Below are 13,841 nucleotides of genomic sequence, written 5' to 3'. Positions count from 1 at the left end.
ATACGTGGCAAAGGCGTGGCTAGATATATACCTACATATATGTACCTATAACTATGCTCCAAACCTCTTAGGAAAGCTAGTCTCTTTTTTCTTCCTTTTCTTCTTCTTCTTCTTCTTCTTTCTTCTTTCTTCTTTCTTACTTCGTTCTATATAGTATAACTACTAGGTAGGTACCTATTAGTGCTCAGGCACACCGTGATGCGCTTCAGTCGAGACAACTATGATATTTAGAACCTGCAGATATATAGGTAGCTACTAGGTACTTGTTAGGTACCTAGTTAGGTCATCTTATGCATCGTGACACAGCCGATAACGGGGCATTTAGCTCTAATGTGATGGGGAATGCCGGAAATGCATCGGTCGGTAGTTGATGATCTGCGATAGCTGCAGGCTCTCTCTCCCCTCCCCTCCCCTAGTCGAGCCCAGTCTGGCCTAGTCCGAGCCAAACCTTGCTGGGCGACATCTGGACACGATCAGAACCTACCTAGAAATCCAGTTTAAAATAAAACCTAGGTAAGTACAATACAAATTATGCGTGTAGATGTCATATGGTTACCTACCTAGTACTTACTTTACCCAGGTATTAGATGATTCTCGAGATAAAAATAATAATAAAATAAAATAAAATAGAAAAAAAAGAAGACAAAAATTAAGGGAAAGGGGTAAGCGAACGCTACGTACTGCTCTCGACTACGCATACCTCGATGAAGATGTCATGGATGCATACGATAAGGTCACTCGGGACCTGCTGTATCTCCTCCTCTTCCTCCAAATCCGGTAGCCTGACGCATGTCGCCATCGTCCCAGCTTAGACCAGTGAGTCGTTCGTCGGTCCCTGGAGACGACCGCACCTCGACCTATCTGGCAATCTAACCTTGATTGGCACAGCCATCGTAGCGTTAAACTATATTGACTCAGTCTATGCATCCATGGATAGTAATAGTATGCGCGGGTGCTGCAGGCCAACACCAAGGCAGGGGGTTGATGACTGAGACCCCGGATGGTCGTGATTGGGTGAGATGCAGGTTTCATCATCACATCACTCTCTCTAATGCAAAGAAAAAAGGCTTGTCAGGCGTGAGGCATGTGTGCCATCTCGGTTCAGCATTCTCAGGTGGCTTAATGTTACTTCCCCTACCTACCTAATTTATATATATATATATATAAGTTTATTCGCTCCACACTCTGCCGATCTCAAGCCGAACCTTTTTTTTTCCTCTGGGGATATGAATAGCAGCTGAATTATTTATGGCTGTGTCGAATTACGTATCCTGATGAATCCGTTAAGCCTTTGAGATAACGAGCTGTTGACAAGATATAATAACGACTAGTATCGTTTTCGATTAAGCCTACCTTTCCCAAATATACAAAGGACGTCAGTGCCCGACCATTCTTATCGACAGCATTCTGGAATATAATAGGAACCTTGAAACATACGACCTACACGGTGCCCTTGGGTGGTGGATACGTATAATATGAATATGTCCAAAACTTTGCGAAAGTCGACCCGGCCGACCACCGTCGACGATATCGACGCTATTACACCATGTCCGCTTGCTCGAAACACACCCGATGAAATTGAGATATCCGAGCTCATCAATCCGACTGACAAATTTCAGGAGTCAAGGTCACCTTCGCCGTGTTCCGAGGCTATGTCGGTTCGCATGGATGCGTTCAGAAACAGAAGACGAGAGTCGCTCAAAGCCTTAGAAGAGGGCACCAATGGCGATCCCAAGAGGCTGTGGAAGCGCATGTTAGCCCTCCAGCAGACCTATGGCTGCTATAACTCAGCTCGAATGAGCGCGGCACTTAGCTCCGGGGATATCGGTTTGCTACTGCGTAAGTGTTTTGTCTCGTCTTGCTAAAAAGACCTCCGATGTAACCCGTAGATACCTATGCGGTCGCTGACTCATGGACACTAGCCTCGAAAGCATGCTTAAACCTCCTAAACGAAAACATGGCTTTCCTACCAGATGAGGGAGAAGATGTTTCTGTGGGATGGCAATCAAGCTTAGGTCGTAGACGAGATCATTGAACTAGATGAGGTTTCGGAAGACGAAACGACGAAACTCTCGTGGACACGCGTGTCGGAGGGTGAGCACATCCTCTATTTATGAAGAATGTTTTGGGTCATAAAAAAAGGGGGGGTGTGCTCCGGTATTATTGGGCGTCGGCGGCAGATTGCATTTTGATACCCCTAGTTTGGAGTTTGACAGTGAATTGATCGATTTTGAGCACCTGTACGAGCCGGCAAACTTGTGCATCTGGTACATCTGGTACATCTGCCTTTGAACGAAATCTTATCCCGTCATTAAGCTCCGAAGCACATTTTCCAACACTTTTCCACATTGCTCACGATAGTGTACGACGAGTTGCTGGTTACGATTAGTAGCCTCGTACTCGGGCTCGCTCATTTCCAAGTCCTCCAGATCAATACTCAACTTCGAACCTAGCGAGTCAATAATTTTCCTGAGAACATCATCCGCGATTTCTCCCCGCATAATTTCGCTCAGGCTGGCGTTGTTTGTTTCGCTTTCTCCCTTTGTGATGGTCTCGTAGAGGGCAAGAATGAGGGTATCTTGAATGTGCGAAAAGCAGGGAAGACAGCCGAGTGAGTCCGCGCTCAGGAGTCTTGACCTTCCTACTAAAGAGCTCTGGTGTGTCATAGGTCTCAGTGAGACGACATGCGTAGCAGCCAGGTCGCCTGCTTCTGGATCCGCCTTTGTCTGGATATGGATATAATCATTGTGGAAGCTGTCGTCTTCTGGAATCACAAATCCATAGCCAAGAAGCAACTCGACGTTAGTCTTCATGCCATAGTTATTAAACACTTGTTCCCCATTCGAATATGTTTGCCTACATCTAAGTATGCACAGCTGGGCTTGTTCGTCGGTGGTCCACGCAATTTTAGCCAATGGCGAGTGATTTCCGATATCGTATAAAGGAAGTAATACTGAGAAGTCGTCTACATCGCAAGGGAGGCTAGACGAAGTTTGCGACGGGAGAATGAGCGAAGGGCGAAAACTACGGCTCGTAAAAATACCATAAGCCCAATAGTACAGCGGTCGAGTATACTCCGAGTGGTAGCTTTCCGGCAGCAACTTTATAGCGCGCTTGTACTCTTTCTTCAAGGTGGATTTTATATCCTGAATGGCCGAGAAGGCATTGGTCCCCTTCAGGAAGTCGATATCGTCCGATGGCCACATGGCAGGAAGAATGCTACCCATGTGTTCGGGCTGAGGTAAAGTTCGTATATACGGCCACCATTTAGATTTGGACCCGAGAAGGTGTTGTTGCATGAGAAAGAACCGGCCGGCGATGTGCGGAGGTGTCGTCTTTAGAAACTCGGTTGGGAAGTAGGGTGTGTCCTCACGATTCACGTCGCCTAGAGAAAAAGATGCGAAATCCGGGTGATTGTCAATAGCATTAATATATGAGAGGGATTTCGAAAGTGGGAGAGTGACGATAGGGTCATCTACTCCAAGTGAACATGAGTCTTTCACACGGAAAGATGCTTTAGTGAGGTCGTCATAATAGATCTCGATGGCGGTATTCAGACTCCCTCCGTCGTCCTCTACCCACCGAAGTAGCGCGTCGTAGCGTTCTGCAACTGTAGCCATCACGACCTCATGCTATTTCGGAAGGTAACTTTTTTGGGAGAAGTTTAAAGTTTATAATGGTTGCTTTCGTTTTCGAGACCCTGAATGAAGAATAATAGGTGATCTGGAACGTTGAATCCTGGGTAGGTATCTACCCACCTGGTATGTACAGAATATGTAGGTAGGTAGGTAGGTAGTATTCAAGATTAAGAAGTGTGAATGTGAAATTGAAGATTGAAAAGTATTCAGGTACCTACCAAGTCAAGGCAGGTACGTACCTAGGTAGGTGAAATCCAGTGGGTCATACCAACGAGGCAGTCCCGGAGCCCAAGAAAAGTGTGACTAGTACTGTGAGGGGTTATATCCTACCTACCTAGGTACCTAGGTAGGTATTGTACCTTACCCCGCGCGTCCCCTGTAATAACCTTGGAATTCATCCATTTCTTAGGTAGGTAGGTACCTATTATTACCTATTATCCCTCCCACAAATACCGTACAACTTCTATATGAATCACACCGTATAATAGACTCAGAAGACTCAGAAGACTCCTGGTACGAACCGTGCCGTTCTAGCGTGCCACCTTTCCCAGTCCGCGCCGAATTTTGTCTTCAGCATACTTTCCTCCTCCTTAACCCGCGTCCACAATCCGAATATGGTTAACGACAGCCAGGTAGGAAGAAGAAGCGCCCACCCAAGAGTTCGCAGAGTGCTATACCATTCCGGCGGGATCCAGCAGCTGAGTGCGCCGTCCACCCTGCCTAGGAGCCTTACATTAGACACGAGGATAATCATGATGCCAGTGTAGCTGGGATGCTGCACGTAACGGTAGATGCCATCAGTCTTCAGGCCATCAGGCTCCGCGAGGTCGAACGTGAAGTTCTTACCCAGCGAAGAGTACGCGCCCAACCGTAGCGGAACCCCGGCACATAGGATCAGGGCCAAAGGGATAGACGTTGCCGCAGACCACTAGGTGTAACAACAAGGGTCAGTAATGGCTTTTTTTTTTTTTTTTTTTTTTTTTAAGAGGACAGGATCAATCATCCTTCTATTCTTCCATTCCTCTATTGTCTCCGTTAGGAAGGATTAATTCATCGGATGGGCTAGGAGAGTGCAGGAGTACGCTCAGCGATACATACCGTCACAAGTTCTGGGTTAAGACCATTCGCCGCGCCGTAGCGGAGAAAGAGCGGTGGGATGTTTGGATAGAAAAGTACTAGGGAAGAGGTGTGCAGCGCCAGAAAGCCCAGCGGGGCCATCCCGAGCCGAGCCGTGCGTTTGCTAGTTATGTTTAGCATACGCATCATGTCACCCGTTGGCGGCGCGGGCTTCGTGCTGATGTTGGGAGGCGAGAGCCCAGCATAGCTTGCGAGCGTGGACACTAATATCGTTGCCGCCAGGGAACCCTGAGACGGAGAAAGAGAAAGAGAAAGAGAAAGAGGGAAGGTCATTTCTTCTTGAGCCTTAGACTAGGTAGGTAGAGTTGGTCTATGACAGGAAAGTAAGATGCAACTATTAGAATGAATTTCAATTCTGCTGTTCAATGCTGCGGATATCCAGGGGCACGAATACCGGCCAGGTAGCTTTGCGGTAAAATTGTCATGAAACTTCGAACGCGGACATCGTCTCTTTCTATAGATCAACCCACACCGAGTACCTAGGACGACCTAGGCAGATAGAACTCTTCCATGTGGATGAAAGTGACGTCACAAGCAAGCCAAAGCCGAAGCCGAAGCTCTCAACTCAATTCCAGCTCTGCCGGTGGCGTGATAATCTCCCGGGACCTAGACAGCTTTTGGGTGATCAGATCGTCCGTTGACTGTCGACCGTTGAAAGTATTAGGTAGCGCCCGATTAGTTCATTATATACTAGGTACCTACCTACCTATCTACCTAGTACTTATCCATATCTGAACTTATACCTTCTAGTAAGGGATGATGCTACGTTGATGTTAGGAATTTCATTCTGCCTTCCTTTCATCCCCTATTCTACTCGCGGGATACACCACTATTTAAAGTATAATCCGTCGAATGAATGATCATAAAGCAGGATAAATTTACAATGTCATTTCTCAATAATTATTACCTCTATAGTGAGAAATCACTACAGATTCTTTTCGTGGTAAATTTTTGAGATTGCGTGGGAAGGAGAAGTCGGTGCGAGATTCTATTCCCACCTTTGCCTAAAGAGAAGATACCGACCTCCTCAGCTTTCAGTAAGTAGGTACATACATAGCTGAATCGCAGCTCTGAGTTCGTGAAGGTTTTAGACTCGATCAAATGGGTATCTAGCTAGGTAGGTAGGTAGGCAGATAGGCATGGAGGTGACTCGAAATCTGTGACAATTGTTAATCAAATGTACGTAGGTATCTAGTGAGAGTATGTCGACCTTACCGTAGTTACTTGTCACGAGGCGGAGCCAAATGGTAAGGGAACGGCGACTTTATTACACGAGCAGCTCTAAATTACTCGCTAAGGATAACACTGTATATATACAGATAAGGCTCTCTGTCTGTTCTGTTCCCAAGGCTAACGGCCAACAGTAGGTAGGTACCTCATGGACTCGACGGACTAGCCTTTTTCCATAAAAGATATTGCCTTACACCAGCCTTGGAAATAGGTATCCATCTTCATGCTCGCCGAGCATGGCTCAATCGCCGTCGAATAAACTAGGGTTAATACCAAAGCTTGAAGGATATTCCGTGAACTTATTATAATAAATAAATACCTACTCAATGTCCAGAGTTTAGGTAGTCTCTCGAGAATATTCTCAGATAAGGGCTCAGTCTGTAGGTGACATATTGATGATTATTTGGTAGATACCTATCACGCATCTTAACACCCACAGCTAAATATCGTTGATCTCTAATGAGCGCAAAGTCTGGGGTCATCATCAATGAATCGTTGGCGAATGATACAACGTGGTAAGCATTCTTCTAGCGGCTTCACGAGTTTACTTGCTACAGTGCCTATCAAGATAGAATATAAGGTAGGTTACTATAAGGGGCTTCGGTGTAATCCTAGCAAACCAATACTAGGTAGGTACTCCTCTAGTTGTCCAAACCTTCCCCTTATCTCACCAATCTAAAACATAGCTCATTCTTAAACATCTATAGAACTAGGTATATTCACATCATAGTAAATGTACGATGACCCCCAATATCTAAATAGGTACCTATAGAAAACCCTACTTATTTCGTCGAAGCACTTGGTCATATCATCCTTGTTTGCCTACTTACCTAAGTACCGAGGTAGGTAGGTAGATAATTGACATCATATTTACCTGGATAAGTACCTTGTAGATAGCGTTGTTTGAAGGTTGTGGTCACTAGTAACCTTGGAAAGCAAGATAAATTTTCACTACTGATTTTTAAATTCATGGAGATGGTAAATAGGGGCTACATACATAGTACCTACCTACCCAGTAGGTACTCGATACATATGGAAGCTATCGTGTGTAGCACCTTAGGTAGGTACCTACCTACCAATAATTAATATCACTCAGTTTGAATAGACGCTCCTTTATGAACCTAAATGAATTGGAGCTTTCACCCCACGATATGAGTCAACCCAGTAAAAGGGGGATACGGATATCGTATTGAAATTTACTACCTACCTAGGTACCTAGTGATTTATAGTCGATTATCAAACATGATTTCTTTTAAAACCATCGCAGGGTATAGGTACCTGTTAACATAAAAACTTCTATGGTAGAAAAGTATATGAATAGGCACACGATTTCCATTCCTAGACTTGTACGAGGTCCGACGAATTCCCAACGTACCAACCTTGATCGGCATCTCTCGTCTAGTGAGAGAGGGATCGTAGATGGTAACTACCTATCTTAGGGAATAAACGAAAGGCCGATTGATTCACGTAAGTATCACCTCTTGCATTTGTAATGCCTGTCACAACACATATCAAAGGTGTCAGACATCGGTCTTCCTCCAGGTCAGTAGCTAGAGGTCTATGGGATCGGGATTCGGCCCGTCGAGTCCCCGTGAGGGTCCTGTTGGCCGCTAGTCCTAGGAGTAGGATAGAGAAAGAGCTTCACCTATATGTATACCGTGTTTTCTATAGCGAGAGTAGTTAAGAGCTCTTCGCGCAACAACGTTGTTGTTTTTTAGTCTTTTGGTTCCGCCCCGTGACAAAAAGACTCAGGAAACCAGCGGCATCCCTAGGCTAAGGAGGTATCTACTTTGTAGCAACTTAGCTTCCGCGGAGGTTTTAACGTATGCATATATGAGGCACGACTGTGGAGTCTTGTCAAGCGCTTGTGGTATATTAGATAGGTACCTACCTAGTATTCGTACTGCAAAAATGCAGATCCGGTAAGTTGAGCTTATGTAAATGTAACCATACTCATAACTCAAGCCGAGTTCATTTCTAATGTTAGACCTCGATCGCTTGGTGTACTGGTATCCCTGAGCATAGTGCATGGTTATTGCTCCCTCTGCTAGGTAGTACCTAATCGGCGTTGGCTTCGAATGAGAGTGGAATGTGCAATTCCTTGACGGAAAAAGAACTTCTCCTTCTACCTAGTACCTATCGATGCGTTGTTCGTGATGTGTAACTATTTAAGAAAAAACATGATCGAAAGATAGGACCAAATCAACCTATGTAAAGCTCTTATCATTGGAACGGTTCGAGCCGTGCCGCTCCCAGTCGTAAAGACCCTCATAAAATTTGAACCTGGATGATTTTCATACATCCACCAGGGTTGTCGGAGCACATATATGTTGTTTAGTAGGTACCTACTGAATACTAGATACTGGTTGTTAAGACAACTGTAGAAATGCCGGGGAAAGCCCTAACAGATAGTAGTTTACTGCTTCTTAAATATGATATTGTATAATATGTATAATATCTATTATTTTCTGATGGCAATTCGAGTACTTGTCTTTTCAACTTCCAAGGTTGCTTCGTGACCCTTTATTTCTTCTGGCGGAGTTCGGGTCCGTATGGTACTTGAAATAACGCGCAATTCCATCCCGACGGCGTGGGTTCGCGCATCTTTAAGCGACCCGAGACGCTGTACTGGGTCTGCCTCTATTGGTCTAGACCTGTATCTAGAACTGCTTGGCTATTTAAATTCTTGGGTTCCAACTTTCCACAATCTGACATCACGGATGATACTGAAGATCACGTATGGCGACATAGGTATGCGAGCATATCATCCCCGTGTCTAGGGACCGATCACTTCGCGATTTATGTATTTTATTTTAACGAAACAGTGTTAAAATTTCTAGGACGAATTCGTCGTGGCTTGTGCCATAAAAGACCTATTGTCAATAAGCGAATGCGAGCAAAGACCACCTTATTCATTAAACTGGCAATTAGCCACATCTCCACCATAATCATATAGTGCCCTAGCAGCCTAGGTAGTGATAATACATACATACCTGAGGCTTTGCAAAACTGGATCTAGTATGTAAATTCTAGCAAGGGAATTACTGGGCTGCTGGGACATGTCTAGTAGGTTGGTAGCCAAGACACGTGGCGGTGTCCGAAAGCTATGGATTTCACACGGCTCAGCTCCAGGGACATGTCAGCATGTTCACCATATCTCCCAGGTACGTATGTATGAATCATCGGACAAGCCGCTATGATTTACGATGTCGAATTCGATTAGCGCTTAATATACCTAGGGAGGTACGTAGGCCCTAGGATCTACCTGGGAAGGTAGGCACTTACCTAGTAGGTAACGAAAGATATATGATCTTCGCTCAAGAAGAAATCTTCCTCGATTCCTTCTAGATGTGTTCTACGGTCAACTACCTATTTACCACGTCCCTACTTCGTAGTGGGTATGTATTAGTAGATACCTAGATACCTAGATACCTAGGTACCTAGGTAGGTAGTAGGTAATCTTCCTAACTTATCGTAATAAGAGTGCTGAATGTTTAATCTGACTTCGCTAACCACGTTGCCGTTTGCGGGTTTGTCTTGGTGCTGCAAAATGATATATGACGGGTTTCGATAACGTCGGCTGTAGGTTAACAGAATGGGCAAATGGCTGAAACTGCCGCGAATCCTTGTGTTTCTGCATACCTATGCAGCTATGCAGGCTTCTGGAAGACTTCGTTGGCTTTAATTTCGGCCACTATTCGTGGGGACGTCTAACGCTTGGCTGTATATAGTAAAACTTACGACGATCCTGATGGCCGTGGGTGTCCCACGTGCAAGACCTAAGCTAATAGTATGTTTCGAGTCTCCTCTTCTTGTCCATATGGCTCCTAGATGTACCTACTAGGTAGGTAGGTATGCACGTAGATGCCTGTCATTGGAGGTAGTCATCCGCCGGCAACACGATATCAGCCTTGTATGAGCGATTCAGTGCCCTTCGCTTCTTTTTATATTTATTCTACGAGAGACTTGCTCCCGTATCTGCGCCAATTCTGAATGAGCCAGCAAGGTACGATATCCTCGGCTAATTATTTCCTATCTTGTCGTCGAGGATTCCTTTTTATGATAGCTCACTTTTGATAATAAGCTAGGTAGCATACCAACTCAACAGATAGGTACCTAGTACCTAGTAGGTAAGTAATCAATTTTATCTTACTACTTACCTAGTCATCACTCTCATTTTTGATGTATGCTCCTCGGCCAATACAGAGTTGTCCTACTTTATATTTGTATGATGGTCCGGTGTTTTGAAACAGCTCGTTTCTAAATTCTTTTCGTTATTTTCTTGCCGCAACTCTCGTTTTAGTGCCGCGTTACGGAATACCTACCGTACGCAACACGGCAATGACCTATTCCAGAATAGAAACTTGTTCAACTATAGTCACTAACCTATTCAGTCAAGTACTTGATTCTAGATTGCGTCTAGACCCTGCAGAGGCAGGGTGTGTCAGACTGGTGTCCGTCCTCTTTCCCCTATGTACATAGGTAGGTATTAGGTACAGGTATGTACCGCGCCGCAACGCGTTTCTGTTTCTTTTCTTTTTTTTTTTCTTTCCCTTTTCTCCCCCCCCCCTTCTTTGGTGGGGACAATATCCACCGCGTTGCGGATATTTTCCTTTTCTGCCGTATTATGTGGATACTCTGGCCCGAGTTCCTGGTATCGACAATCTTGTATATACCTAGTTCTACTAACTACCTACTAAGTACTAAGTACCTAGGTAGACAGTTAGGTACTTATCTTGCTTTCGATATATCGTATAAGGTACAATACATAATATTTATCCCTTGCAGATAACTCGAAAGCATAAAGATCGAGATGTAACCCGATTATGTGTTTTCACCCCTAGACTGGATGTTGCTTATTATGGTGTACTACTACTATTACTTATTAGTCTCGTTATTTTCCCTGTCATGCAGTTTATCATTCTTAGCTGACGTACATAATACATACGCACAGGGTGCTTGACAGCTCGGAGAATAGTCCGTTAGTTAGTTGCCCCTGGCCGTGGTGTCAACATAGGGCACAGTGACCCAACGCTAAAGGAGACCCGCCTTCGTCAGGCCAGCGACAACTGGTTGCCGATCGTTGGCTCACATGAAGACGGGTCTTCGGAATACTACTAGGTACACGACGTACTGTGTAGGTATTATTGATGTGTATAGGTAGGTATGTATGTATGTACATATAATGATTTAGGTCAGGAAGCTGTGTTATTATATATACATACCTAGGTACCCTAGGTTGTCTCAGTGCTGTACATACCGCGTATATAGGAAATATGTAGTTAGACTGCAACACTGGTTAATCTACAGAGGCTGAGGCCCTTGTCTGCCTATGCCTACTGCAGTTACCAGGACCTAGCTAACTCCTGTCTGTCTGTCTGGCAAGGATCATGGTACAACGACGATAATCGACGAGCCCATCCAAATATCGTCGATGATAGGTGCGTACCACGGTCTTGGCACTTTTAAAAGAGTAGCGTGGTCTGTATGGTATGAATCCAGGCACATTTGGTCAAGGGTTCCTGGCGTTGTACTTCTTCTCGGGTTGTCAGTTGAGAGAGAAAAAAAAAAAGCACGATCGACGATACAGCAAGCTTAAATACATAAATATTTCCACCCACCTTCAACTTCGTTCATTAATATTACCTACCTACTTAAATGCGTCGAATTACTATGCGAGAAATCCATTAACCACGCGGCAAATCGGACGCCCTATTTACCCATTCCTCGAACCTGCCCATTCCTCGGACTTCTAGGTCTAACGTTGGCAAGGGTCTATCTAGAGCGTAACCGCCATAATTCGGGATATCTGTACGCCTGTACTCGTCTCAACAATTGTGTTACTTGAGTATCTTCATAAGCTAGCGGAGGATCTCGGAAGCTCTTCGACAATGTGTGATTATACCCAGGTATATCTCATAATCTATCCGGTTTGCGCGTCTCGAAACTTGAGACTCTTCTGACCTTAATTTTGCTAGGTGGAATACTGTTGTCAACATTTCCGCTTCGTGGTACAAAGATGGTGCTCAGTATACGAGAGGACAAACAAGGTCTGCGCGCCCAATGTGACGCATCTAGAAGTAAGGTATGTTTATTATAGCCTTGCAGCAAACCTACCTGCAAAGGTAACCTATTTTATAACACTTGGTTGGTTGCTGACATTTTTGGCTAGGCATGATGAATTGTGCTGTAAGCTTCTCCTGTTTCTTACCTAGCAATGAGCGGTTTTTGCAAGGATTACTTCTGGTGCTCATCGACGCTCCAGGACTCCCCATATCTCTCCGCTCTGTGCTACATTTCATCTGGGTTACAGCGTCTGCCTTGACGTGGACGTAGCCGAGCGACGTGGCATGGGCGTCATCCTCTTTCAGCTTATTTCCTTTTCTCACCTGGGCATACAACGAGGACTCTCTTCCTAGTCTTTACGTCTCGCTAACAAGCTGCTTCTAGCCGATTGTCGGCCTCGGTCTCCCCCAGCGTGGGAGCATATGATCAGACGAAGCAAGAGAGCCACGCCTTATATCTAAACTGAAGGGCCTATCATCTTGACGATGTTACAGCCAATTTTTAATTTTTTTTTTTTTTTACATGTATTATGGGAGCGACGGTTTTAGGATATATCGGGACCATCCGATGACGTGTATCTTTAGGAACGATGCCGACTCACTAGACTGTGCCATGGCGCAAACACTGTTCTATAGGCCTTAGCACTATTTGCAGAGTACATTCCCATGGCGAAGAAAAGGGGCTACTAGATTTGGAGTTTGGAGTTTGGAGTTCTAGGTACCTAGGGGTTTATGGTTGGGACGCTGTGTCGGCGATGGATACCGGAAATGCAGTCTTCTAAGATGACTACTAGATAGCTTGGATGAAAGCACCACGGGATATGACTTGCCGTCGCATCATTAACTAGGTACCTACCTACCTACATATACCTCGGTAGGATATTATCATCACTACTAAGAGAGTCCCGTCAAGATGGTAGTGGCGGGATTTTATTGCTTCCTATTAACAAAAAAGAAGCCCGAATTTGATCTACGCAAGCGTACCTTCCATGATTCTAGTATGGTAACTGGTCTATTTTGATAGGGGGCATACATAACCCCTGTCTTATCTTGGCAGAGTTGAATAATCCCACTCACTCTGAGTGGCTCGAGATCGGACTGCCTCATGGCATACTTGATTTCAAGGCTCGTTTTAGGAGCCTATTAGAAATAAAGATCTCTACTACCTAGGTACCAATCAGGGCTCTTCCGTGACCCAGCGCATGTTTTAACTGGAACCAACTCTCTCCCGAGCTAATCGATCCATTACCTTTGCGTTATGTGTCTCGCACCCATCTTCATAGCTCACCAATCTTGCGAAAAGGCTTACTCTTTGACCTCAAACCTCAAACTGCCTGACAGATACTCATGCATACGTACTAGGTAGGTATGGGGATATCTTATTACATAAAAGACGGAGCGAAATAAGCTGACGACAACTTATAAGCATGTTCTACGAATCATGTTGTTACACGACCATGGCTTATGAGATATGAAGTTCGAGTTCGATTGAGTTTCTGATGACGAGACGCGAATATGTCACCCTCTTGTAATCATTCAATGCTACTTGCCCACAACACTTTGTACCATGTAGCCTATTGACTTACCTAGGCACTGCCTACTTAGCAATTATCGCAATTATCGGAATTAGGTATGTGCCTGGTAGGTAGGTAGATGAGCACTGACAAGCAACTGCATCTGCGTACTCTATTACTGTTTCTTGCCCGCTGCCACGACATTGCAGCTGACTATTGTGCGTGCTGGAATTAAGAGCCAAGAACCGCATCCCTCA

The 13,841-nt window shown here is 44.9% G+C and overlaps 4 protein-coding genes across 4 annotated transcripts; 2 read left to right on the top strand and 2 right to left on the bottom strand.

Moving 5' to 3' along the window:
• Nucleotides 1–1,481: 1,481 nt before the first annotated feature.
• On the top strand, nucleotides 1,482–2,035 carry GGS22DRAFT_193531 (uncharacterized protein; the record flags this gene model as incomplete). Its single annotated transcript, XM_047965396.1, has 2 exons — nucleotides 1,482–1,839; nucleotides 1,923–2,035. 2 exons carry the CDS (start codon nucleotides 1,482–1,484, stop codon nucleotides 2,033–2,035), a joined length of 471 nt encoding a protein of 156 aa, XP_047814017.1.
• Nucleotides 2,036–2,082: 47 nt separating this feature from the next.
• Nucleotides 2,083–3,798, bottom strand: GGS22DRAFT_98966 (SET domain-containing protein). The gene has a single exon (XM_047968627.1). The coding sequence runs from the start codon at nucleotides 3,618–3,620 to the stop codon at nucleotides 2,301–2,303; it is 1,320 nt and encodes a 439-aa protein (XP_047814016.1). The 5' UTR covers nucleotides 3,621–3,798; the 3' UTR covers nucleotides 2,083–2,300.
• A 339-nt stretch (nucleotides 3,799–4,137) lies between these two features.
• On the bottom strand, nucleotides 4,138–5,048 carry GGS22DRAFT_193529 (uncharacterized protein; the record flags this gene model as incomplete). The annotated part of the gene is made up of 2 exons (XM_047965395.1): nucleotides 4,138–4,566; nucleotides 4,737–5,048. The coding sequence occupies 2 exons, from the start codon at nucleotides 5,046–5,048 to the stop codon at nucleotides 4,138–4,140; spliced, it is 741 nt and encodes a 246-aa protein (XP_047814015.1).
• A 6,464-nt stretch (nucleotides 5,049–11,512) lies between these two features.
• GGS22DRAFT_175722 (uncharacterized protein) lies at nucleotides 11,513–13,129 on the top strand. Its single transcript, XM_047963310.1, has 4 exons — nucleotides 11,513–11,914; nucleotides 11,984–12,090; nucleotides 12,178–12,194; nucleotides 12,456–13,129. Exons 1-4 carry the CDS (start codon nucleotides 11,897–11,899, stop codon nucleotides 12,530–12,532), a joined length of 219 nt encoding a protein of 72 aa, XP_047814014.1. The 5' UTR covers nucleotides 11,513–11,896; the 3' UTR covers nucleotides 12,533–13,129.
• Nucleotides 13,130–13,841: the final 712 nt, after the last annotated feature.

Source organism: Annulohypoxylon maeteangense (assembly GCF_022496945.1).
Source record: "Annulohypoxylon maeteangense strain CBS 123835 unplaced genomic scaffold GGS22scaffold_30, whole genome shotgun sequence".
Taxonomy (NCBI): domain Eukaryota; kingdom Fungi; phylum Ascomycota; class Sordariomycetes; order Xylariales; family Hypoxylaceae; genus Annulohypoxylon; species Annulohypoxylon maeteangense.
The sequence above is the reverse complement of the archived record's forward strand: the minus strand, read 5'-3'. Positions and strand labels throughout refer to the sequence as shown.